Source organism: Lissotriton helveticus, chromosome 7 (assembly GCF_964261635.1).
Source record: "Lissotriton helveticus chromosome 7, aLisHel1.1, whole genome shotgun sequence".
Taxonomy (NCBI): Eukaryota; Metazoa; Chordata; class Amphibia; order Caudata; family Salamandridae; genus Lissotriton; species Lissotriton helveticus.
The window spans coordinates 560,644,753-560,668,575 of record NC_136068.1 but is presented as its reverse complement, the minus strand read 5'-3'; the positions used below and the strand labels follow the sequence as shown (position 1 = coordinate 560,668,575).

The window sequence follows — 23,823 nt, the reverse complement described above, 5'->3', positions numbered from 1 at the left end:
CAGGTGCATGAGCGAACCCCTTAAAAGGTTTTTATTTCTACACCAATGTTTTGCAACTGTAATTGCAGTTGCAAAACACTCGCAAATTACCACCTACTTCAAGTAGGTGGTAATGCATTCGCAAATGGGAAGTGGTCCGCAGGGGACCCCTTCCCCTTTGCAAATGCATGCAATATCATTTTTTAAGGGCAGGCAGTGGTTCCAGGGACCACTGCCTGCCCTTAAACAATGAACCGAATACGTTTCTTTTTTTCCTTTTTTAAATGCAACCCGTTTTCCTTTAAGGAAAATGGGCTGCATTTTTATTTGAAATCAGTCCCAGACATGCTGGTCTGCTGAGCCCAGCAGGCCACCATCCCTGGAAGGGCCTGTCATTCCAATGGGCTTGCAAATTGCAAGAGGCTCATTAATATTCATGAATCTCGCATTTGTGACCCCATTAGGAATCGCAAAATCTGTTAAACACACTGTTGTACATGCTAAATAGCGCCTCGCAACTTGCGAGTCGCAAATGCAATGCAATTTGTAAGGCGCTATTTGGCAGGTCGTACATCTGGCCCTTGGTTAATTACAGGTTCATACATACAGTCATAGGATGTAGGGGGAATAGAAAATTGAAAATGTCGAAATGCAATACAGTTAAATGAGTTAGCTGCATGTTGGGTATGTTGGGGAGGGGGGGCGTAGAGGTGGGGGTGGGGTTAGGGCTGGTTCACTGGATGTACAGCAAGGTTTTAGTTTTGTAAGGTGGATTGCCAAGAAAATGACTGATGTGCACTTGTTTCAGTAAAGCAGCCTTTTTCACACAGCAAGTGGTCAATGTTCTGTGCTATGCCACACCCTCCCAGTGGTAGATATGGCTGATAGTGTTGGGGGGTGTGAGAGGAGAAAGGAAGTCTGCACTGCGACTTGTTCAGGTGACATGAACTTAAAGGTTGTCCTGCTGTGGCATGCTGGACAGCGTTGAAGGGGAAACAGTGGGCCGCCTTAGATATAGAGTATTGTGTCTTGGGTCTGGCGCACGTGAACAGCACTACAGGTGTGCTGTTTGCGAGCTTAATAGGCCTGGACATTGGCCTGCAAAGTCAAAGAGAGAAGATTGGGTAGAGCCCCTACCTAGAGAAAGGCATCTGACATTGAGGAGAGTTTGTCATAATTCACTAGGCCTTTTTTGAGGCATGTACTATGTGAAAGCTGCACCGGAAGCTACATCTGTTGCAAAGTGTCACCACAGTACTGGATGTATGTTTTTCCATCTATCATCAATTTAATTATTGTAAGAATTCTTATGCATATTAACTAATTTCCTGGCCTTTTCCAGTATGGCAGAGCCTTGTATTTTAGCTAGAAAGAGATATAATGCTGGAAAGAGAAAGAAAGTTCAGAGCTGGAATGCGAAAGACTGCATAGCTCAAAAGAGAACTTAAGAATTCAGCAAAGGTAAGAAGGAAGGAACGTTGGCAGGAAGAAAGGAAAGGAGGAAGGGTATGAGTTAGGAAGGAAGAAGAAAGGATCCTTACCACTTCACTGTAGGCGGTCCTGCAGAGGGTTTTGCATCCAAAGGCAGAAACGGATACGGAAACACAAAACTGGAGAACGCTAAAGGCGAGTAGAATAAACATGATTCCACTGGAGACCAGCTGCCAATGACAAAATAAAAATTAGCTCTGAGAAAAAGGAGAGAGGGCAGAAACAGTCACACATGCACACCCTTCTTGTCAAGACAATATTATTTACAATTTAGTGTCCCATCCCAAAGTGATCATAGGCATCCCTCCCTGGAAGGCACAGACCAACACCACTGTGGAGGGCAATTCCTATGGGGCTATTTCACAAAGAAAGGAGTAAATATGTACTCTTAAAAGTTCTCCTATTTCTGGTGCAGCTTTCTAGGCAGATATTAACAGTGTTAACCCATTTAATCCTATTAGGCACCGATTCTGCATGTTAACTGCTTCTTTAAATCTATTTTCTTTGGACAGGAGTTAACAAAATTTGCAGAGCCTTAGCTGCATATGCTAAGCGGGTGTAATCTTTGGAGCAGGTCTGTGGACCAAAGTTACAGACAAATCAAAAAATGCCTTTTAAACTCAAAGTTTATCTGAACCTTACCTAAACACTGGTGACTGCTATTATGTAATATATATATATATGGAGAATGAAAGTGGTGGTCAAGAAAGTGACTTTCTCCATTTTAACTCCTATATGATTCCTAGCTCTCCTCTATATAAAAACGACTGAATGAATTACATCGAACTTGGCTTGAAGCTATAACTTTACCCATGGACATACTGTACTTTGGTTTGCAGTACATCCATTCAGACATTTTCAGAAAATTTGCATTATAAAAATATGTTGGTTGAGCTTCATGGGGGTAAATGTTGGAGGTATTTGGACCAGGAGTTCTCTGAGAATTCCCAAACTATGGTTTGCAGACTGCCTCCGGAACAAAATGTTAAATATAAAACCGAAAAACATGAAAGCCACGAAAAGCTTCAAGGATGAGTACCCCTAATCCTCAGGCCTACATTGGTAGGGGGAAGGTAGAGAATCCCCATAAAGTTTAAATGATTTTGGTGTGCGGGAACGTGGACAACGCCCAGAACCTATGAATCCCCGATATGCCCAGACTCTTGGCAGACTCACCCAAAAGTCTGTGGACCAGGTGCAGGGTCTGCAAACTAAGATAGTCATGCATCTGTGTTAGTTCCCTTCTGCTGTAGTCAGCAGACCTAATAACTTAGTTCATGGACCCATGTTGCATTCCTGTTGTAGTCTGAGGACCTAGAAGGTTTGCAAACTACATCAGTGAAACCAACATTGTTCTTGAATTTCATGTTCCTCTATCTAGTTACACTAACCTCGTGCATAGGATTCAACTGAAGCAATGTTCTTATCTGTCTCGTGCCACTCCGACCAACGACCACATATACTGAAATATGAGGGCCAGAGGTAGAAGAGCAAAAAGGGGAATAGAATAAGAGAGGAAAATGAGATTCTGGACTCCACCACTCCTGCCTCATCACTGTATGGGTTACTGAGTTCTGTGGAATATTGCGACTCCCTACAAGGCAAAGGAGAAATCTTAAGTGTCTTATTATTCAGAGAAATAAAGATGACTGCAATTGTGCATTGATATACTTGAACTCAACCTCAATGTAACCAATTCTCTGTACGGATGTGTAATTCCTGAAGAAATAGCATACAACAATAAGTATTCGGGGCAAAATTGAAAACAAAAAATAAGGACGGTCTCCTGCACTTTTTTACATTATAGCCCATGGGTTGGCCAGGTCCTGGGGGCATGCAGGCATTGAAAGAAGAAAAGGGGGGCCTGCGCGGAGCCCCTCTTCTAGCGTCTTATTATCCCCGGGGACCAAGTCAGTCCCTGCAAACAAACCCTGCACTGCACACAATGAAAAGCTGTGCGCAGTGTGGACTTGGTTGCCTGGGGGGGGGGCTCCAGGTAGCTAACGCTGCTTTTGGCTGTGTGCTCGGGGTTGGCTTTCTGTATGGAATTAAAATATTACTTTATGTAAAAAAAACAAGAAATTAAATGAAAAATAACAAAGGTTAAATAATGTTATAGTTAGGTGAATATGTCAGTGACAACACTAATGTTTTGAACAAAAAAAACCACAGAAATTCCCCTTATGACATCTCAAACTACATCGTTGATGACATCACTGATGGTCATAAGCAGTGCATGGCTGGGATGCAAATTATATTTAGCTCTTCTAACTATAACTGGTGAATATCTGTGTTTTTTTATTTCAAAATGTTAATGCTGTCACTGACATATTCACCTAACTAGCATTTTATAACATTACCATAACCTAATATATATATATATATATATATATATATATATATATATATATATATATATATATATATATATATATATATATATATATATATATATATAAATATATATATATATACTTCCTACTGGTGGTCGCCAGTAGGTAATTATAGTTATTTTTTTTCTTTTGCCAATACCTTTAGCGCTGCTTGATGGATCTTCACGAAATTTTCAAAACTGACACAACGCTCACCTCAGATGCTATCATGAATGTTTCAGGGTGATCCGTTAAGTGGGGGGCACGAACAAGGAGGTGCTTGTAAGCCAGCTTTCCCCATGTTAACTCCCGTAGGACCTTTAGACACGGCTACATCTCGAACTGCTGGAAGGAATTACACCAGATTTGGTAAGAAGGTAGATGTTGGTCCAGGGAAGTGCCTTTTTGTTATTTGGTGTACATCCATTCAGTAGTTTCGGAGTTATTTAAAGAAAGTTCCAGTTGTATATATAGGGACGTGGAAGATCTGCAAACTCTTCGGATTGGCTGCCAACACTTCAAACCAGGAAGTGTTCGCAGCCATTGTTTGACTCGGTTGAACTGAGTCACAGAGAAAATATATAAAAAAAGAAAAGGGGGCAAGGTGACCCCCTAGGCCTCTTTGGGGGGGGGGGGGCGCGTTTCCCGCATGAGTCCCCAGGGCCCAAAAAGTATTTATGGAACCTCGACTCCCGCCGAAATGTTAAATATAGGCCCCCGAGTCGGCCATGTCACAGAGGCAGTATTTATAGTAATGGGGGTTGGGGCCCATGTGGCACACGCGGGGACCGCCACCTCTCTGAGGCAAACCTATGTGAAAATAATGCAGAGGGCGCGTGGCCCCCCGCAGCCCCGGAGACCGCCACCTCCCCAGGGCTTTAATCAGAAATAATGCAGGGGGGGCGCACGGCCCCCTGCATCCCCGGGGACCACCATATTAATGTTGGGGCAAGCCCGGCGTACCCCCACAGCCCCGGAGACCACCACCATGGGGCATTGTGTTTCGTTTTTGAGCACACACAGGTCTTAGTCGTGCTGTGCTCCCATATTCATTAGGGCTCAATTAATTTACGTGGCAATCACATTGAAAGCTACAGTAAGCATTTAGATATTTTAACTATCCAGCTTCCCACGTTCTTTTACTGTTTGGTCCTTAAGACGGAACATTACCGGAGCTTTCATAACATGAAATTTGACAAGTTAAAATCATTGTTTCTTTGTAGCAGTACTAATTTACCAATAATCTCTCAGGGCGCGCTGGGAATTTAAGATCAGATTTTTGATTACTTGCCACACTGCCCGGCTGCAATAAGCGTCACTGTGTACCTGCCATTGTTAAGGTGGATTTTTTTTACTAGCAATATGGAGACTGTATTTGTGGGGAGATAAGGAAGTATAAATAATGGGTTTGCTAATACTTAGTCTCATGACATACATATGGTCAATTTGGGATGTGGACGGCATGCATTAATTACTTGGTTTTATGATGTACTTATGGTTAATTTGGGATGCCATGCACTAAATCGCACTACTTGCTTGCAGATCTCGTTTACAGCAGGGATAGGTCCGTCCTGGGGCCCTGTTACCGAAAGCCCCATTTGTTCCTCTGCAGAACACTCATAAGTATACGGTGTTAAAGGAAAACAGGATGCATTTAAAAAAAATTATTTAACTTTTTATTTTCATTTTTTAAGGGCAGGACCCCTTCCCGTTTGCAAGTGCTTTACTACCCTCTTGAAGAGGGTGGTAAACTGCGAGTGTTTTGTGACCGCAACTGCCATTGCAAAACATTCTTATATAGCTTGTGGGGTCACTATTAGAAAGGGAACGCCCCTTCCTAATAGCGAGTCACTGAACTCTATTTTACGAGTAGCAAATTATTTAAATAGGCTTTGCTGGGTGCATCCCAAATCATTCTACTCCATCTTGTGAGTTGCAGCCTACCTGTGCCCCAGATTGCAGTAAGCTGAGTCCAGGGAGTGGTAAGGAGACAGACTAGTGCTGCCTCTTCCCCAAAACAAAGGTTTTCCCTTTCTGTGATTACAGTCTTTGCCTGTGGTTGTTACAGTTTAAAATTGAAGTTTTAACCTACCTGTGATTGCATATTTTATCACCTGTTTTGTGTTTTAAACTTGTGGTTTTCCCTGCCCATGATTGCTTCCATTTAACGTGTTGAATTGTGAGAATTGTAGTGCAACCTCTGTAGTTTATCCCTCTCATTCCTGGTGACAATTCAGTTTTCCCTCCAAATTTCTCCTTTGCTCTGTGCTAAGACGTGTATGTTAAAACAGTGCACCCCCAGCCACCATTTTGTGCTCACAAGCCAGTGAAACCAGCCCCCCTGCCCCCCCCCCCCCCAGCAACAGGGATATTCTACATCAGAGGGTGCTTCTGTGAGCTGTTTAAACTGTGTCCAACACATACACACCCAGACCCATCAAAATGCCTTCTTAGCATGCTGGATGAGGAACATGATACAGAACAGCTACACGATTGCCATCCTAATATAGCTAATACCAGCACTAAAAACACACCTGCTACAAACCCACTTAATACTGATCACTCTTCTACAAAACAAAGTTCCACTATCACCAAAGGCCACTCACTAAACTGTCTACTAATAAATGCTCCATCCCTCTCTAAAAACAAGCATCACATCTACGACCTTCTCACCGATGCAAAACCAGAAATACTATTCATAACCGAATCATGGTTGGGAGAGGATATGGCTCCAGTCCTGCATGAAGCCATTCCTCTAGGCTATCAAACAATCACCCAAAATCGTATAGCCAAAAAAGGAGGTGGTCTAGCTGTTGTATTCAGGCACACAATACATATAACTAAAATTGACAACATCTCCATAAAAAATTGTGAGACTCTTCTAACAAGATGCAATCCTACACCGTCTTCCTCCTGTAACTTCCTGCTCCTTTACAGACCTCCACCTAGCAAGGCAACATTCCCAGGCGCACTTCTAGATACAGTTTCAAACCTGATAACAATACACTCCAACCTATGCGTTCTGGGTGACCTTAACATTTGGTATGATAAACCCAATATGACTCATCCAAAAAACAATAATCACTGGCCTAGACGCATTGAACCTGCATCAGATTGTCCACAATCGGACACACACCGCTGGACATATCCTAGATGTCAATTTTGCTAATACTGAACTAGTTACCTTTCAAACTATAACTCCAGTCACATGGTCAGACCACCACTTGCTTGCTTTCCAACATAAAACAACACTAAGGGTCTCACCTGAAAACTACCTTACATTCATCCACCTATCGGCCGTGGAACAAACTCAATTTGGAATACTTAGAAACACAACTTACATCCAGTGCAAATCTGGAAACAATAAATTCTGTTCAAAATCTATATGAGTGGCTACAGGAAGCTTTTGACATCCTGATACCACTCAAAACCACACAACAGAACAAAAGAAAAAAAGAGCCTTGGAGAAACATATACCTAAAAGACATAAAACAACAAATTAGAAAGCTGCAATGTACCTGGCTCAAAACAAACACCAAACAAGACAAACTTCACCTACAGAAAATTAACAGATTATACAAGTCGGCTATCAAGAAAGCTAACTAAAGGTACTATTCAGACAGAATTGAAAACACTAAATGGGCAAATAAAGAATTCTATAAAATACTCAATGAATTTCACAAACCAAATTGCCTAGAAGGAATTCATCCTGTTACTCAAGATTTCACAGACAAACTGGCAAATCATTACAAGGACAAAGCAGACACGTTGGACTCATACTTAAAACAGAAACAAAGCACCAGCACTAACCCTTGTACAAAACAACAATCCAAGAAAGCTCCAATCAAGCCTCTCTATTCCTTTCAACACATCTCACACAATGAATTTATGGACCTGTTCTAAGCAAGCAGGCCTGCCGGCAGCCCTTCTGACCCCTGTCCGCCACAAACTTTCAAGACAATTCTTTTAATAAACTCTGCTGCCACTCCAGTAAGAAGAATCATCAATGAATCCTTAACTACTGGAAAATTTCCAGAAGAACTCAAGAAATCACACATTCGCCCTATACTGAAAAAAGCAAACTTGGACCCGCTGAACTCTGACAACTACAGACTGATTACAAATGGACCTTTCCTGGGCAAACTGATAGAAAGAGCAGCGTTCGCCCCGATGGCACAATTCAGTGAAGAGAACAACATACTTTCAGACTTCCAAACAGGATTCCGTCCGGGAAGGGGCACTGAATGTGCCCTCCTTGCCATCTGGGATGATCTGAAGAATACAGTTGACCACAACGGGGTTGCTGCGCTACTCCTCTTGGACCTCTCAGCTGCCTTTGACACGGTTGACCATGACACTCTGAAACAAAGACTCTATGAAGCCGGCATAGAGGGAACTGCTCTAGACTGGATCGCGTCCTACCTTTGAAACAGAACTAATGTCATCCATACCCCACCTTTCTCGTCCAAACTGTACTCCACAAAAGCAGGGGTCCCTCAAGGTTCTATCATCTCGCCCATGCTTTTTAACATCTACATGAAGTCATTACCAGTACTGTTCAATACATTTCACCTCACATGCTATAACTATGCAGATGACACGCAAATACTCCTTCAACTGGAATGCCCCAAAGACATTGGAAAATCACCAATTTCCAGCTGTCTAAGAGCCGTGGATCAGTGCATGACTTGGAGCCATTTCAAATGTAATGCTTCAAAAATTGAAATACTCACATGTGGCGATTGGATACATTACAACCCGCTTGCCGTATGGCCTAATGAACTGGGATCACCTCCTAAAGTATCGAAGGAAGTAAGAAACCTCAGAATGACCATGGATCCAAGCTGTCTATGAATGCCCAAGTGAATAAACTAGCAAGATCAAGCTTTGTCAGTATAAAAATGCTGCGACAAATTTTCCCTCATTTGGGATTTTCACACAAGGTCCAAGCTACCATCTCCCTTGTTCTGTCCAAACTCGATTGCGCCAATAGCCTCTACCACGGATCACCTTTAACGACCATTAAAAGACTACAACGGATTCAGAACTCGCTGCCAGACTACTCTTGCATATCAAACTGCGAGACCACATCTCCCCTGCCTTGAAAGCCCTGCATTGGTTACCAGTTGCCAGAAGATCCACGTTCAAGCTACTTAGTATCACCCACAAAGCAATACATGGAATGGGACCACTCTTCATCAGGAATAAAATCACCAAACACATTCAACAAAGGAACCTCCGCTCTAAAGGAGCCTCTCGCCTCAAAATCCCAACATACAAGAATCAAAACATGGGTGGCACATCCTTCTCTGTTCAAGCAGCCAAACTATGTAACTCTTTACCCCCAACATAAGGTCCACCGACAACCACCTTATCTTCAGGAAACTAATCAAGATTTGGCTCTTCCCCACATAAGCACCAAAAGCAAACAGAAATTTACAGCATATCCCTCTGTATATAAGCATTTGTTTTCACTATAGATATGTACCTATCTTTGTGTATTACTTTGTATAAACATGTAAAATAATTATGTTGTTGAGAGAATAAATAACAATAATAATAAATAAATAAAAATCATCTTTGGTCTGCATGTACATACTTCCATTGTGCATCTATGTACCTTCCATGTACTTGGATCTGTGTGTCTGTTACTTTTATACTGAAAAAGCATATCCAATGCACTACCCTATTTCTCATCCTGTGCCTCTATCAATATCTTTAATCTACATATACTTACCTCTTTTATGTATCTATATACTTTCAATGTACTTATGGATCTAAATATTTATCAATTTCTTCTAATTTAGCATTTCCAATGCACAACACATTATTTCCCAGTCTATATTTCGCTCAATATATCTTCTAGCCCACCCTTCTGACTCATCTCAAACTTCTTTCTACTACTCTTTCCAATGCACTGCCCTATCTCTCATCCTATACATCTATCAATATATCTTCTACATCCACTCTCTCATTTATTCCAAACCCCATACCACTACAGAGATCCCCAAAATAACCCTTTCTAGACTCCTACTCTTTCCCTCCTTGCATCATCTGACACCTCTCTTTACTATACTGATCCCCTAAAACAAACCTTTCTAAATTCTTCCCTCCAAAACTGATTTTTACTCATCCAAAAGCCTCCTCCTACTGCTAAGATCTAAAAAAAACAAAAAAAACGTCACTCTTTTATCCCTCCACTATCCTTTTCAATCCAAATTAACAGACTAACATGTTCACTTCTCAAATTCCATATTCAACTATACTAATTCACCACTAATCCTTTATTGGGTTCCAGAGTAGCATGCTGCTCGCCAATAAAGTGTCTCAACACCCCATCAGGGTTACAAGCGCTATATCAATGCAAACCTTTTCCCTTTTCTACCCCATCCAAACCCTTCTCAATCCAAATAACTGACTAACATATCCACCACTAAAATTACTCTCATGTTTCACCATATTCATTCAACACTAATCCTGATGGGTTCCAGAGTAGCGTGCTACTTGCACTTCAAAAGCCCATCAGGAGTAGCAAGCGCTATATAAATACAAACCTCTTTCCCTCTTCCATCCCGCCACCTACCCTTCTCTACCCAAATAACTGAATAACATTTCCACTACTCAAATTACTTCATATTTTTCTTTAGTAATTTTCAACACTAATCCATTATGGGTTCCGGAGTGGCGTGCTACTTACCAGAAAAGCGCTTCAACACCCATCAGGGATAACAAGTGCTATATGAATGCAAACCTTTCTTCCCTTTTTATCCCTCCGCTATCCTTCTCACTCCAAATAACTGACTAATATCCACCACTGAAATTACTTCATTTTTTTTTATAACTTTATTTATCAGTTTCCACAGAACATTAAGTCATGCATTGATGGATACAAAGACATTTTACAATAGTACAGTATAGAATATGCAGTCAAGATTTTCAAGCGCGATGTTACATTTGAACAACAACAGATACCCAATGAACATTTATATCATCCCGATCTCCATCAGCCATTGACATTGCTGCAGTGAAGGTTACCTCTTACTAGTCTGGCTTATTCCTGCCTATGTGGCCTGTTCTTTCCTATGTAGGCAAGCTGTCAGACAGAATGTGTCAGCATGTAATATGTAGTCAAATATTACACATTTCCGTACTTTATCCCACTCCCGTCTGTGGTATACTCTGATCCTGTGGAGAGGCCGAGCTGTCATGCTGCGCAGCCAAATACGCTCTAAAGGGACCCCATATATCTTTAGGTCTGGAGGCGGGGGGTCGTACTCGCATGTAGTTCGCTTCTCATAGAACATGATGCTAGACTAGTCATCCAGCTTTTGACTGAAGGCGAGGCTGTCCCACCCCAGCGTATGGCTATTTCTCTCTTGGCCAATAACAGACCAATGGCGACAAACTTCCTGATCTTGGGTGGCACTTGAGCGACACATTCAAGGAGTGCTCTTTCTGGTAGGGGCGCTATTGGGACCTGTACCATTCTGCTTATAGTGGTGTGCACTTGCTCTCAAAACGTGTGTAGCCTCGGGCAAATTACTTCATATTTCACTATATTAATTCACCACTAATCCTTTATGGGCTTCCAGAATAGCGAGCGTCAACAAGCGCTATATAAATTCAAACCTTTTTCCTCCTCTATCCTTCTGCTATTATTCCAAATCCAAATAACTGACTAACCTATCCACCACTTCAAATGTACTTGCATGTTTCACTATGCTAATTCAACACTAAACCTCTATGGGACCCGGAGTAGCGTGCTACTCACTGAAAAAGTGCTTCGACGCCTCATCAGGGGTAGTAAGCGCTATATAAATGCAATTACAATACAATACAATACAATGTATCTTCAAGAGGAAGAGGACAGAATTCTTCTTATGGACAACGTGATTATGAGAATTATTTCAGGCTCTACCCTTTGAAGGTAGGGAGGCAGACAGAAACACTGTTTGAAGGAGTGGAAGACGATGACTCAAGATCCATGTGTTATTGCAATAGTAAAAGTATGTATTATAGAATTTGAGAAAACTTAGAGCTTAATCCCCCATGTGATCTGCCACTAGTAAAATTTTAAGTTACCTCTTCCTTTCCCTGTCCAGGGTACAGTGTTGATGGCTGTCAGGCTAGAGGGTGGGACCAGTCTTCCTGACTGGCAGTCAGCACAGATGATCAATGGCTAGTTGTATTATTAGTAAAGTTTGCATGTCAGAATGATCAGGCCCCTTGCTGCTTCCAGCCCGGCAGGTGCACCTCAAGCTTTTTGAACCTGTGCTGGATTAAGGAGCTTCTTGGGAACACAGCACAGCCCCACAGTGCCCTTTGGAGCTCATTGCAGAGGTCCTGTTGTGCACTGTCAGCTTTGCCTTACCGAGTTGAGGATGTGGTAAAGTCACCCTGAAGCTCCACTGGAAGCACCTTGGGCTTAATTATAATACAGCATACGCCTAGCAGCATGGCATAAGCATCAGCATGTGGCAATGTGGTAAAAGATACATTCCGTGGAGCCTCTGACAAATATGTGCATTTTAATCCCTAAATCACAAATACGCTACTGGAAGTCTTGCAACTGAAACATAAAAGTGCAGCTCCTAGCTTAATATGCAAATCAGACAGACTATAGGTACGAATAGATTGCAAGTACGATCTCGCTCTATGTTTTGTTCAAGCAAAAGTTGATCAACTTAGCTCTTGAGCACAGCAGTTAGTCAAACAACTCAGGTGTTCCCTTCGACCCCAACAACAAATAAAACTGAACTGTTAGCGTCAAATACAGCCATTTCCAGCTGCCGGATTGTATTTACCTAACTGTAAGTAACAAGTTGTTAAAAGTGGCACTCACCCGAGTTTGCATGACTTTCTCACATATTTCTCGCTCGTCATGATACTCGCAAGAGCGCCTCCAAAAATAAAAGAATTGTCGGGTTAAAATGTATCCAATGTAGATTAACATTGAAGCCATAGACGTTACAGCACTGATGATAGTCGTCGCGAGGCTGCCTCGTACCTGGAGGAAATAAAATGGCGGAATTTACTTGCTTGGGTTGTTTGTCAAAAGGAACTATTCGGAAACCCTCACTGGCGCCTATGGATCCCCCCACTCCGAGTCTGGTAGTGAGACCAGCATCCAAAGGTCCTGAATTTTGAAACATGATTTTAATTAACTGAGACTCACTTTCAAACAATCGCAATGCTTTTATATAACGCCTTAACCGTGGCGGCAATTCCGCCGCGGTGCGGGGCGGTCCATTGAGTGGGCGGGGCTGCGTCGGCCAACGGACGTGCGCAGCACTACCGAGGTAGTGCTCACGACTGCCACTGGCCGACGGGCGCACTTAAAGGGTTAAGCCATAAAGTCTATATAAACTATCCCATTTACAAATGTACATTTTTTAAAGTATATCAGTCATATCATAAGCAACATTTTAAAACAACACTTTACGTAAAAAAACAAATAGGCAAAATCCAAATCATTAATTTAGCTTAACAAACCATTGGGCTATTGTGTTGAATGAAATTATGCCAGTAATACACATAGGGCCTACTTACAATGTTGGTCAGATGATGATCCAATAGACACCATAGCGCAATGGAACTGCCTGACCATAGGTCGGCGGTTCCACCCTCTGAATTTGGATGCGACTGGACTAGGGACGGTCAGAAACAGCCATTTTCCAAAAGGAGCTTGTGTGGCGGCCGGAAAAGGACAGCAGCACAAGCTGCTATTGAAACAAGCATTTACAATGCAATGGTCTCGGCAGCATTAAAGGTAGAGCTATTGGCATTGCTCATTATTTATTTATTTTTTAAAATCTTAAATAAATGACATTGTATTCTTATTATCGTTCTAATTCACTAAAGGGGCCACTATTATTGTGATGCCTGGGCCTATTTTCTGCCCCAGTCCAACCCTTAGAACTAAATTTAACTTCAAAATAAGAAATTAAACGAGTGCCCCTTGTTTTACACCGCAAACGTTTCTTCCTTCTCTTCTTGTAGTGTAGCTCCTATTTTCCCAATAGGCTCTGCGCATTGGAATAGTACCTACAGCAGTAAAGGCCTAGGCCAGACGTTAACTAGGTCTACTACTGTCGATGCTAGACTTAATTTTTGGGTTTGCCAGCTAAGCTCAGAGTTCGCTAGAAACTTTCTCGAATGTTCAAGGAAGGATTAACTTCCCTGATTAGACAAGAAGGGATTTAGTTTCTGACAACCATAGAACATGACAACTTTGCTCTCCCCTAATCAAGAGTCAATCTCAAGAGTCGTGTGAGCACAAGGCAATTATTTTACTCAGTCAGTACGTGCATTCTTAGTCTCATCAGAATGTAGAGAAAAGGAAGAGACGGGCGTGTTCAATAAAAGATGTTATTTATTGATCAGTCTCTTTTCTCGTACAAGAGAAATGGATCGATATTATTGCAATACTTATAGTTAAGTAAAGTGCATACATTAGAAGCAATAGTATAAAATAATACTGTAAAAACATTGATATGGTTTCTGAGCCATATGATGTTTTAAAATGATTAAAATATATTTACATACACATATACATTTGACTAAACGTACTCAACTGGTGTTTCTAAATACGCCTACCCCGTGTACCTGACCTAAGTCTAATACGTGGGCGGGAATAGAAAGTTACAGTTTAAGTTAAGTTTGTTTTTGCCAAGTGAATAACTAAAGAATTCTCCAGGAGGGGTTATTTAGTTCTGTACCTGGAATTTAGGATGAGTGAGGAATGGTATCTCTTTCTCTGCTCTCGATATTCCAGGCTGCCTGCGAGGGCTACCCGGAAGCGCCGGTGCTGGGTCTCTCGGCTTGAGATAGCAGCGCGTCTCTCAGCGCGTCAGGAAGGCGGGGCTGCTGCCTGCGGGGTCTGCTTCTGCTCTCGGCTTCGGCAAGTATGGCTGCTCCGTCTTGTCACCACGCGTGTGTTTGCATAGGGCAAGGTCGGCAATATTTATACCTTAAAGGTGCCGGGATTGACGTAAGGATGGACATAGGTACGTCAATAAAGATGTCATACGACTTGCTCGTTAGCACATTCTTTACTAAAGTTCTCTGTGAAATCAAAACAATGGCCGCACGGATTATCCAGGTTGTCATAGGTTTGATTTGTTATGAGAACGTCGTATGCCTTATCAGGGGCTGGAGGAATGTCGCTTGTCTAATTAGATCTCAAGCGTTATGACCTAATCAGATAACACGTTCCTGTGCCGTAGTGTGACTGCGTCAGATAACGGTATCTGCATCATGGGGGATTTCTTGCCTCATGGGCTGACTGTTAGTTGACTAGCTAGGTAGTTTAACCAGAATAGGGTCAGGAATAGGGGGATCGATTCAGAACCTATAGAAATACACGACACCCACTCCACGCTAACTATGGTCATATCTACTAATCTATGCATAGTATAACATAGTACAACATACTATAGAGTATAGTGTATACCTTACCACCCCAAAATACATAAATGCATTTTGAAATTTTCAAATATACTGAAAAATTGCAGTCATATATATTGTATGCACTTAAGCTATGAATTAAATGCAAAAGTAAACATGCATTGTTATGCATTATTGCTTTTTGGTATATGAGAAATACACATGAAATGGCTCTTAATATGGCTATACAGAAAAAAAGTCGAAACCATTTCATCACATAAAATATATTGTGAACATACCAGCGGGCAGCTAAAGTCTATATAAAGTCTATAAAGTATCTAAAAAAATAGAAATCTTAGTTCTCTAGGAATAGTTTCTTACTTTAAGCAGAAGATCAGTGTCCCGGGAAAAAATATATAGAAAAATATTTTAGGGGCTTGCTGAAAAAAGTTGCTGTCCGTGAACTGGATTGTAATTGTTCATGTGACTTTATTTTTAAAGTTGAAGGCCGAATTCAGGGAACGCCGTGTGCGAGTTTACTCAAAAGTCTCTATTTCTGTTCCGGAGAGAACATCATATCATTCAGGCTTTCGAAAAAACTGTCAACAGCTTCATGGGAAAGTTCCTCTAAGTCGGAAATAGGGGTAACCATGCATTCGTGCGCATGATTGTCTCCATTGACATTCTGATTTGCATTGCTGACAGAAGGTCGTACCTGTTCGATGCTGCTTTCATCTTGAACTTCACTACTCTTCAATCGCAGTGGTGAAGATTCCAGGAATGCCGTCATCAGAATTGGCAGCCTTTGAGGGCAGCACAGTGCGTGAACCTTGGTAGGAACCAGCAGTGTATCTGCATCCACCGGCGCATCCGATTGTAGCGTCAGACAGGTGTCTAACACGCATTCTTCTCCGCATAGCAGACACCTTAGTACAGGTAAAACACACCTTTGCCACATTGGTCGAAATGATAGAAACCAAGTCATGTTTAGGTCTCTAAGCCGGGAGAGTCCCAGGATTTTTGATATCCGGTCCCGGTATCCAATGGCTAGGATCGTTTCTTCCACTGTCGTCAGAGTTTGATCTGTGACATGGGTTGCCATAACGAAAAATAAGGACTAGGAATAGGATTCCTGCAATTAGTCCCAGGATCAGGGGAAGTCCGCCAAAAATCGAATGGACGAAATCTGGAAAAATACCCAGTATGGCTTTGAATGGTGTTAATGCCATCGAAAATACTGTCTTAAATACCTTTGAGACCCCAGTGGTATCAGAAATATTCAAGATTTCGCTTAGGATTTCCGCGAAATGTACGGGGGAATTAGTTGATAGTAATGTATGTATCTCTGCAGTCGTCCTTGCGACTTGTAGATCATACGTTTCTTTTGATGACGTGAGCCTTGTAGGCGTCTGAAGAAGCACTGTTTTCATTCTGCTTAAAGTGTCTATTCGAATAGAAGTAATTTTAAAACCGGGCCATGCCCTTGCCTCCCTGTCTGGAAAGGAGCTGGGGAACAAAGAACGTCCACAGCACTTGACCTTCGCTGTCGTAGTGACGAGATAAGGAGTCCCGGGCATAAGACTGCAGCATCTGCGGTCTACAATAAGAATGTAACTCCCATTATAGAGTCTTTGAAAGAATGGTTCTATTTCAGTTGCAGGTGCGCCTTGCTGGTGACATGAAAGGTTGTATGAATTCCCTTCACAGGCTCCGTGCAAACTAATACCGTTACATAGAAGCGTGCCGCTTAGTGACATAGCACAATTATTGCCACTAAGAAACACTTTCTGTCCTTTATTACTGATACATGCATGTGAATAGGGCAGGTTCCATGTTGTTTTAAGGTACCCCTTTCCCAATTTCTCGTACATGCCAGCCTGTATATATTTTTGGCAGTATTGAAACCTGAAGGTTGAGATTGGAATATTTATGATTCCGTGGATTATCCATTCACTGACAGGTCGTTCTGACATTGTCATTGGTAATCTTTCTAGTTTTTCAATGCTCAAGATTGTATAATCAGCACCCTTCTGCGCCATACCGATTTGTCTATCAGTAAGGTTAAAGATTTGGAATAGTGACGTTGTGTTGATTAAACGCCAAGGCACGTAGCCTGAACGCAGATTTTGTAACGTCCAGCCAAGCTGTACAATAGAACGCAATTGTGACTGACCATGTTGTAATAACAGTAAGTCTTGCGATAATATATCGATTGCTGAAGACACAATGCTGTCCAATGAAACAATTCTGGAGGACAGAGTCATTAACCCATTGTCCACTACAGAAAGTGATTTTTCCAAATTAATACGGTCAATTTCCCGTATTCTTTCTGCTGTCTCAATTTGAGTAACCTTCCAGGCCTCATTGTATGCTGCGTATACAGAGGCTGCTATGAAACGCTTTTGACGCTGTTTGCGTGGTCCCAGTATGAAATCACGCAAGTCAGCACCATCAGTAAGTAAAGTTAGGTGTTGCTTAATTTCAGGCAGTGTGGAAGTTTGTAGCCATTGAAGGCATAATTTGCCCACACTGTAGGTTGTTATTATCCCTGGGTGATGTCTTTGGGGATATCTAGGGTCTGGCCTGGTCATTTTGAAACCCTGTGTTTTATTCAGGAATCTATCTTGACAGTTATTTGTATCTGTGGGCCAGATCAACCATTGTTTCCAATCAGGATGTGTTCTGTTTTGGTTAAGTATATGGTTTATGTCTATTTCTTCATCTGTATCAGAGTTAACGCTAAACATTGTTGGCTTTGGAATAGACAGGTTATTTAAATCTTTGATTTTGGCTAAGCCAAGACAGGTGGTTTGTTGGACAGTGTCATTTAAAAATATAATTTGTTCTGGGATCATGCAGGCTCTAAACAAAGCTTCTAAACCCTGTACTTGCCATTCTTTCGTCCCCCAAACACTTTTCAAATCAACATTTTTGTCCCAATAATCAAATCCAAAAGTATTCATTTTTTCAAAGAATGAGTCAGAATAAATCAATTTTGTGTTGGTTATCATGGTTTTGGTCCCTGTCTTGTTTGACAATTTAAAATAAAATGTTTCCGCATTACTTGTGTTAAAACCTGAAAAATATGAATATTTGCCATACACGGTTCTTGAGCTCCCTTTTGGAGGTGTAGCACAATGTTCCCATTGATTAAAATTTAAAACATTTCTAGGTTGTGCAGATTTATGCAAGAAATGGTTACCATAATGGTTATAGCAGTACATGCTGTCATAATTTGTAGAACCCTGCAAATAATCATGTTTTGTAAATTTAGCAGACATTACTAAGTCAGACATCATATTGTTAATACTTTCAAAGTCCCAATCATCAGCAAATGAGTTTGGTTTTGCAAAGTCACTCAAGGAGATCTTGATTTGGTGTGGATATTTCAGGATCTCGACCGGACCATAAATTTCATAGTCAGTGTTGTCCCAGGCTACCCCACCAGGTATTGGAATTGCTGTGAAGTTGGCTGAAGAAAGTTCTGAAGAAAGTTCTCGTTTCTCGACGTGTGAAGATGTGTGTGGTTTGAGGACCAAGTTGATGTTCTGACTTGCTGTGTCCATTTTAGCATATTTTCCCTCAATGAAGCGTCCCAAGGTAAATACCATGATGAGCCAAAGTATGAGGATAAATGCACCAAAACCCACCCAAAATTCAATCCATGGAGAAATCAGATATGTTTCTTTTAGTTGTTTCAAAAGTTCCTTTGCTTTGTCTTTAAAGGATTTTGGTGATGGCTGTGTCTTTTGTTCACTGAAGCCGTCAGAGGAATCATCGAAGTTGATGAAGTAACCAGATGCAGTTCTATCAATTGTTCCAATTGGTTCAGGATTTTTGTTTCTTGCATTTTCACTTGGAACTTCAGTATAGATTGGTGTGTCTCTGCTAAATGTTTTTATTTGGGTTTTCAGAGGTCTGAGTTCTATTGCATTGTTGCATAGTCCTTGTTGTTCTTCTTTAGGCGTTTCGAATGTGATGAGCCTCTTTGTTAGGACCTCTGTACTGGTAGCAAACCTTGGTGTTCTGCTACTTATTGGGAGTCCACTTGGCCTACTGTTTGTTATCGGCCACATGTTGTGGTTTTACCAGGTCGATGGATACAACTCGGTTCTCCTTTTTTCCAGCAAGTGGCGGTAGTACAACTGATCTTGTCCCGTTGACAGACAAGACAGGAACTGCTTTTCTGTAAGAAGGCCCAAATTCCTTCTTTACCGCGATCTTCTCCCTGACTAGATCCCCGACTTTTGGAATCCAGACAGGTCTTGCTGGGACAGGTGGTGAATCTTCAGTGGTCGTTGGCTGTTGTTTCAACTGTATGTTGCTCAGGTCTTTTCTTGTTTTGTTTAAGTCCTGCAAAATAGCCAAACGGTCTTTGACATCAAAGCTTTTTTCTGTTACCACTGAAGTCTGACTATCAAGGTCAGAGATCAACATCCTAGTTCCGAATAATAATTCGTACGGACTGAATCCCTTCAGAGAATTTCTTGGCAAGTTATTTAGACTACGTTGGACACTTATTAGATGTTTGACCCACCCAGCTCCCGAACCTAATATCCTTTCTATTATAGATTGCTTTCTGTCTTGGTTTTTTCTTTACACCATCCCATACCCTCAGGAAGGAAGTGAGAAGATTCCCGCTGGGCTGTGCTCATTTGGCCATTCTTTCCCCCCCCCAGGCTGGATTGCCTGAGAAAAAGAAAAAAAATGGTCGAACGTAGCATGCTCTTAGCGTATATGCCATTTAGACTCGCAAATCTTGTATAACAGTCCGGACGTCAGCCGAGTGCTGTGGATCTACATTATAAGTGGGAACTAGCCTGTATATGTTAATCGCAAGCCATTCTTTTTGCTGGTAATATTATCTGCCTTGATACGACGAGGTATTAAACTGCTTCTCTCCCCACTGCGATCTCTGTTGCAGTTTGGGCAGTTTTTTACAAACATGGTGTAGTGCAGGCTCATGCCTGGCCACCAGTACCGTGATTGTAATTCTTCCAGAGAATCTTTTAATTTATGGTGTCTGAGACCCTCGCCCATGTGTGCGTCTGCGATTAACAAGTTTCTCCTGTCCATGTTTGGAATCACTCTATCCCCCACTCCAGGGATTCGAGCAAAAGGAATGGAGTTTGCATCTATGATGTATGTGTAATTGAGTGGATAGTTGATCGGTAACGCTGAGCAGTCGCCTTTTGATGACGTTTTCACCGCCTGCAATGTTTCGCCGTCAATGCATTTTAATGTACGCTTTTTCCGATCTACGGGAGCCGGTTTACTGGCTGCCGCTGCGGCTGTTTCAGCCAATGAATTCCCTACAACGTGAACGCCATCACGCTGGTGACTCAGTGAGTGTGTCACGTGAGTCTTTGGTAGTTCTTTTTTCAAAAGAGCTACCTGTTCCCAGAGCAGTCTCTGCTTTATTGGTGCATCCGTGTCATCTTTGTAACCGTTCTGAATCCAGGTCTGCAAATCCTTGTTATATGCTTTGACGCAGAAATATGAATCTGACACTATAAGTGTCGGGAATTCGCGATCCGCATTATCTAGCGCCATTTTCAAAGCTAATATTTCAGTTTGTAGTTCTGAATTAGTTTCTACTGAGTGTGATTTTGTTAATAGAGGTCTTAGTTTACCTCCGTGCCACACTTCTTTTGTAATCTCACATGTGGGATTGTATGCATGTTCTCCCCAAACGGAGGGTTGAGCATGTCCGTCTGTATAGATTACACAGGCGTAATGTCGTAGAGGCAGAATGTCGATTGGCAGAGGATACGTCTTTTCATATTTTAGATTTTTTAATTCTTCTAGTTCTGGATCAAAGAAGTAATATACTTTGTCCGTTGTGATTGAATTTACCCATTGTAACCATTCTGGATCCAATGTTGTTGTTGGTAAATTACACGGTGTTGTTAATGCCTCAAAGGCTGATTCAGCTGTTCTGACTGTGATATGTCTACCGTCAGCTATGTCTTTTTCTCTAGCTATTGCGGTTTGAACTGCTTGAACAATTTTTCCTTTGTTGTTGAATCTCTGTTCAGCTTTTGTGTACAAATGTGATTTGAATGCAATTGGTACCTTATCTCCCTCATTAGAGGTTAGGTATGTGAATCCGCATCTCCCTGGGATGACTCGGATCACAAGGTTGCGTGTATTATCACGGGTTTCTAATTTTGTTTTAATTAGCATGTCTGTTTGTAAGGATCTCAAAATTTCTGTGTGTGTTTGAGTCCAACTGGATCTTTTAAAGTCTGGTTTAATTAGATCATAAAGGGGTTTGACCCTTTCTGCGTAATTTGCAATGTATGTTCTTCCGAAATTTAGGAAGCCTAGAATTGACTGTAGGTTTTTTAGTGTTTTAGGAGCTTGGATTACGGCACATTTCTCTAGGAAATTGTCTGCCAGGCTTTTACCTTCACTTGATAACTCATATCCTAAGAATAGGACCGTCAGATGGGCAATTCTGGACTTTTTGAAGTTGAATTTGTAACCCTCTGCAGCGAACCCAAGTATTATGGTGTTCACTCTTTTCAAGTGAGTATCCAAGTCATCATCTGTTAAGTAAATGTCATCGACATAAGATAATGCTTCATCATCATATTGTTGTAGTAATTCTGTTACTCTCGCTGAGAATACCCCCGGGCTATTCTTGTACCCCTGGGCTAACCGACAGAATTGTTTTTGAGTGCCATTTACTGAGAATGCAGTTAAATATCTGCTCTCTGGTGCTATGTTTTGACAAAAGAATCCGTTGGAGATGTCCAAGGTTGTTTTGTATTTTTTGCGCACTATGTTATTCATTAGTGCAGCACTGTGTGAGTTTTGCACTGCAAAAGTTTTGCAACATGTGTTAAGGTGTCGGTAATCCAAAACTAGACGGTACGAATTGTCTGGTTTGGAGACCGGAAACAAAGGATTGTTCATTTGTGAGGTGCAAGTTTCAATCACCCCCTGGTATTCTAGCTGATCTAGTATTTCATTTACTTGTTTTTTAGCTTCTTGCTTAATTGGGTACTGCCTTTGTGCAGTAGGTTGTGATTTTAACTGGATTTTGTGAGGAGGAGATTCCTCATCCCATCCTACATGATTTTTATATAAAGCAGGTGCTAAGGCCACTGCCCACTTTCTAGCAAGTGTGTATTTTTTATGAATCGGTATTTGATTCGAGAAGGCAGGCATAATTACTTCTTCGCCATGAGGGCACTCCCTGACAAACTCTGGTGGCCAGTCTTTTTCAGCAAGAAGGATGTCATAGCCCTTGGAGAGGTTATCCCAAAATAGTCCCCTAATTTTCCTAGTCTTATCTCCCTCTATACGTAATGTTATCTCGTATATCTTGTGGGGCTTGCTAACTCTGGTGTCTGCAGTTTCCACTTGAAGATATTCATTCGTGTCCACTGTCTCCAGATGATTCATAAGGACTTTGCGAGCTATGCTCACCTCTGCTGCGCTGTCTAGCATTGTCTGAGCCCACTCTCCGTTTTTCAGTTGTGTCCTCAGTATTCTCGGCATTGTTAACTACCTTGATACTGGCTACCTTCTTTTTGGGAAATTGTAATTTCTTTTTCAGTTGAGCAGGTTCCTTGTCTTTGGACTTGGCGTGCTCTTCTGATCGTCCTCTTCTTTCCGATTTCTGCGAGGAATTCTGAAAAGATTGAGAGGGACGTGTATCAATGTCTTGATATCTATCAGGTTTTTTAATATTATCCCTATTTCTAAGGTTATATCTATTCCCAGAGGGTTCACTCTGGGGTGACCTTTGTCTCGGGTTTGGAGATTTCTCTCTTCGCCTAGGAGACCTTCCTCTGGACTGGAATTTCTTCTCTTTAGGATTGGATTGTTTATTTCCATCCCAGTTCTTTTTTGGTGAATTATTATTATTAAAAAATATTTTTTCTGGACTTGTAGTCAGTTGCGGTTTTACTGGTATTCCACCTAGACTATCTCTGCCTAGTTCTTCATAGGATTTTTCTATGATTCTGGCAATTTCAGCTGGTTGGTCTGCTATATCTGTCTCTTTTAACCTCTGGCGGATCGCCACGTTTGCTGCTTCACCCTTTATATTGGCTAGTAATATAGCCGAGACCTGCTTGAAGTCTTTTAGTAATTTCATACCAAGAGTTAAAGCAGGTTCTCGACCGTATTCATCTTGAATTTGTTTTAGCACATCTGGTATTACCGAAATGGATGGAACACCGTGCGTTTTTGTGTAGATGGAAGCAAAGACTGTACCCCAAGTGTCACAGTCCTCAATGTGTGGTGCGATTCCCATTGGGAGACATATAGTCAGAATTCTGTGTTTTTCCAATGGGGTGGTGTCAGGAAACACCGCCTCTATTTGGGTAATTTTCTGTGCCAACCAGAATGGTATTTGTTCCCGTTTAGCTGGAACTTTACCTAGGCAGGATTGGATGTTCTGTGGTGTAATTTTATTTGTGTTCCCCTGGTGAGGGGTCAGCTGTGGAAGTTTAATCGCTGGCTGAATTGTTGAAGTCCGCATTACATACTGAACTAATTGTCTATGAATTTTTAGTAATTGTTTTAGCTGTATTAACAGCTGTGGTGCAGGCATCTCGTCGATGTCTGGATGTGGTGTGTA

The 23,823-nt window shown here is 41.6% G+C and overlaps 1 protein-coding gene across 4 annotated transcripts in view; it reads right to left on the bottom strand.

The window, feature by feature from the left end:
- Positions 1-23,823, bottom strand: part of LOC144768740 (membrane-spanning 4-domains subfamily A member 4A-like) — a 416,021-nt gene that overhangs the window by 94,147 nt on the left and 298,051 nt on the right. For 3 of the 4 annotated variants that reach the window (XM_078652626.1, XM_078652624.1, XM_078652625.1), the window contains 2 exons: positions 12,685-12,849; positions 1,521-1,640 (listed from right to left, as the gene is read on the bottom strand). In XM_078652626.1, the coding sequence (XP_078508752.1) occupies positions 1,521-1,640; positions 12,685-12,849 (285 nt within the window). The remainder of the gene's footprint in view (positions 1-1,520; positions 1,641-12,684; positions 12,850-23,823) is intronic. The other variant, XM_078652627.1, reaches the window with a different exon arrangement.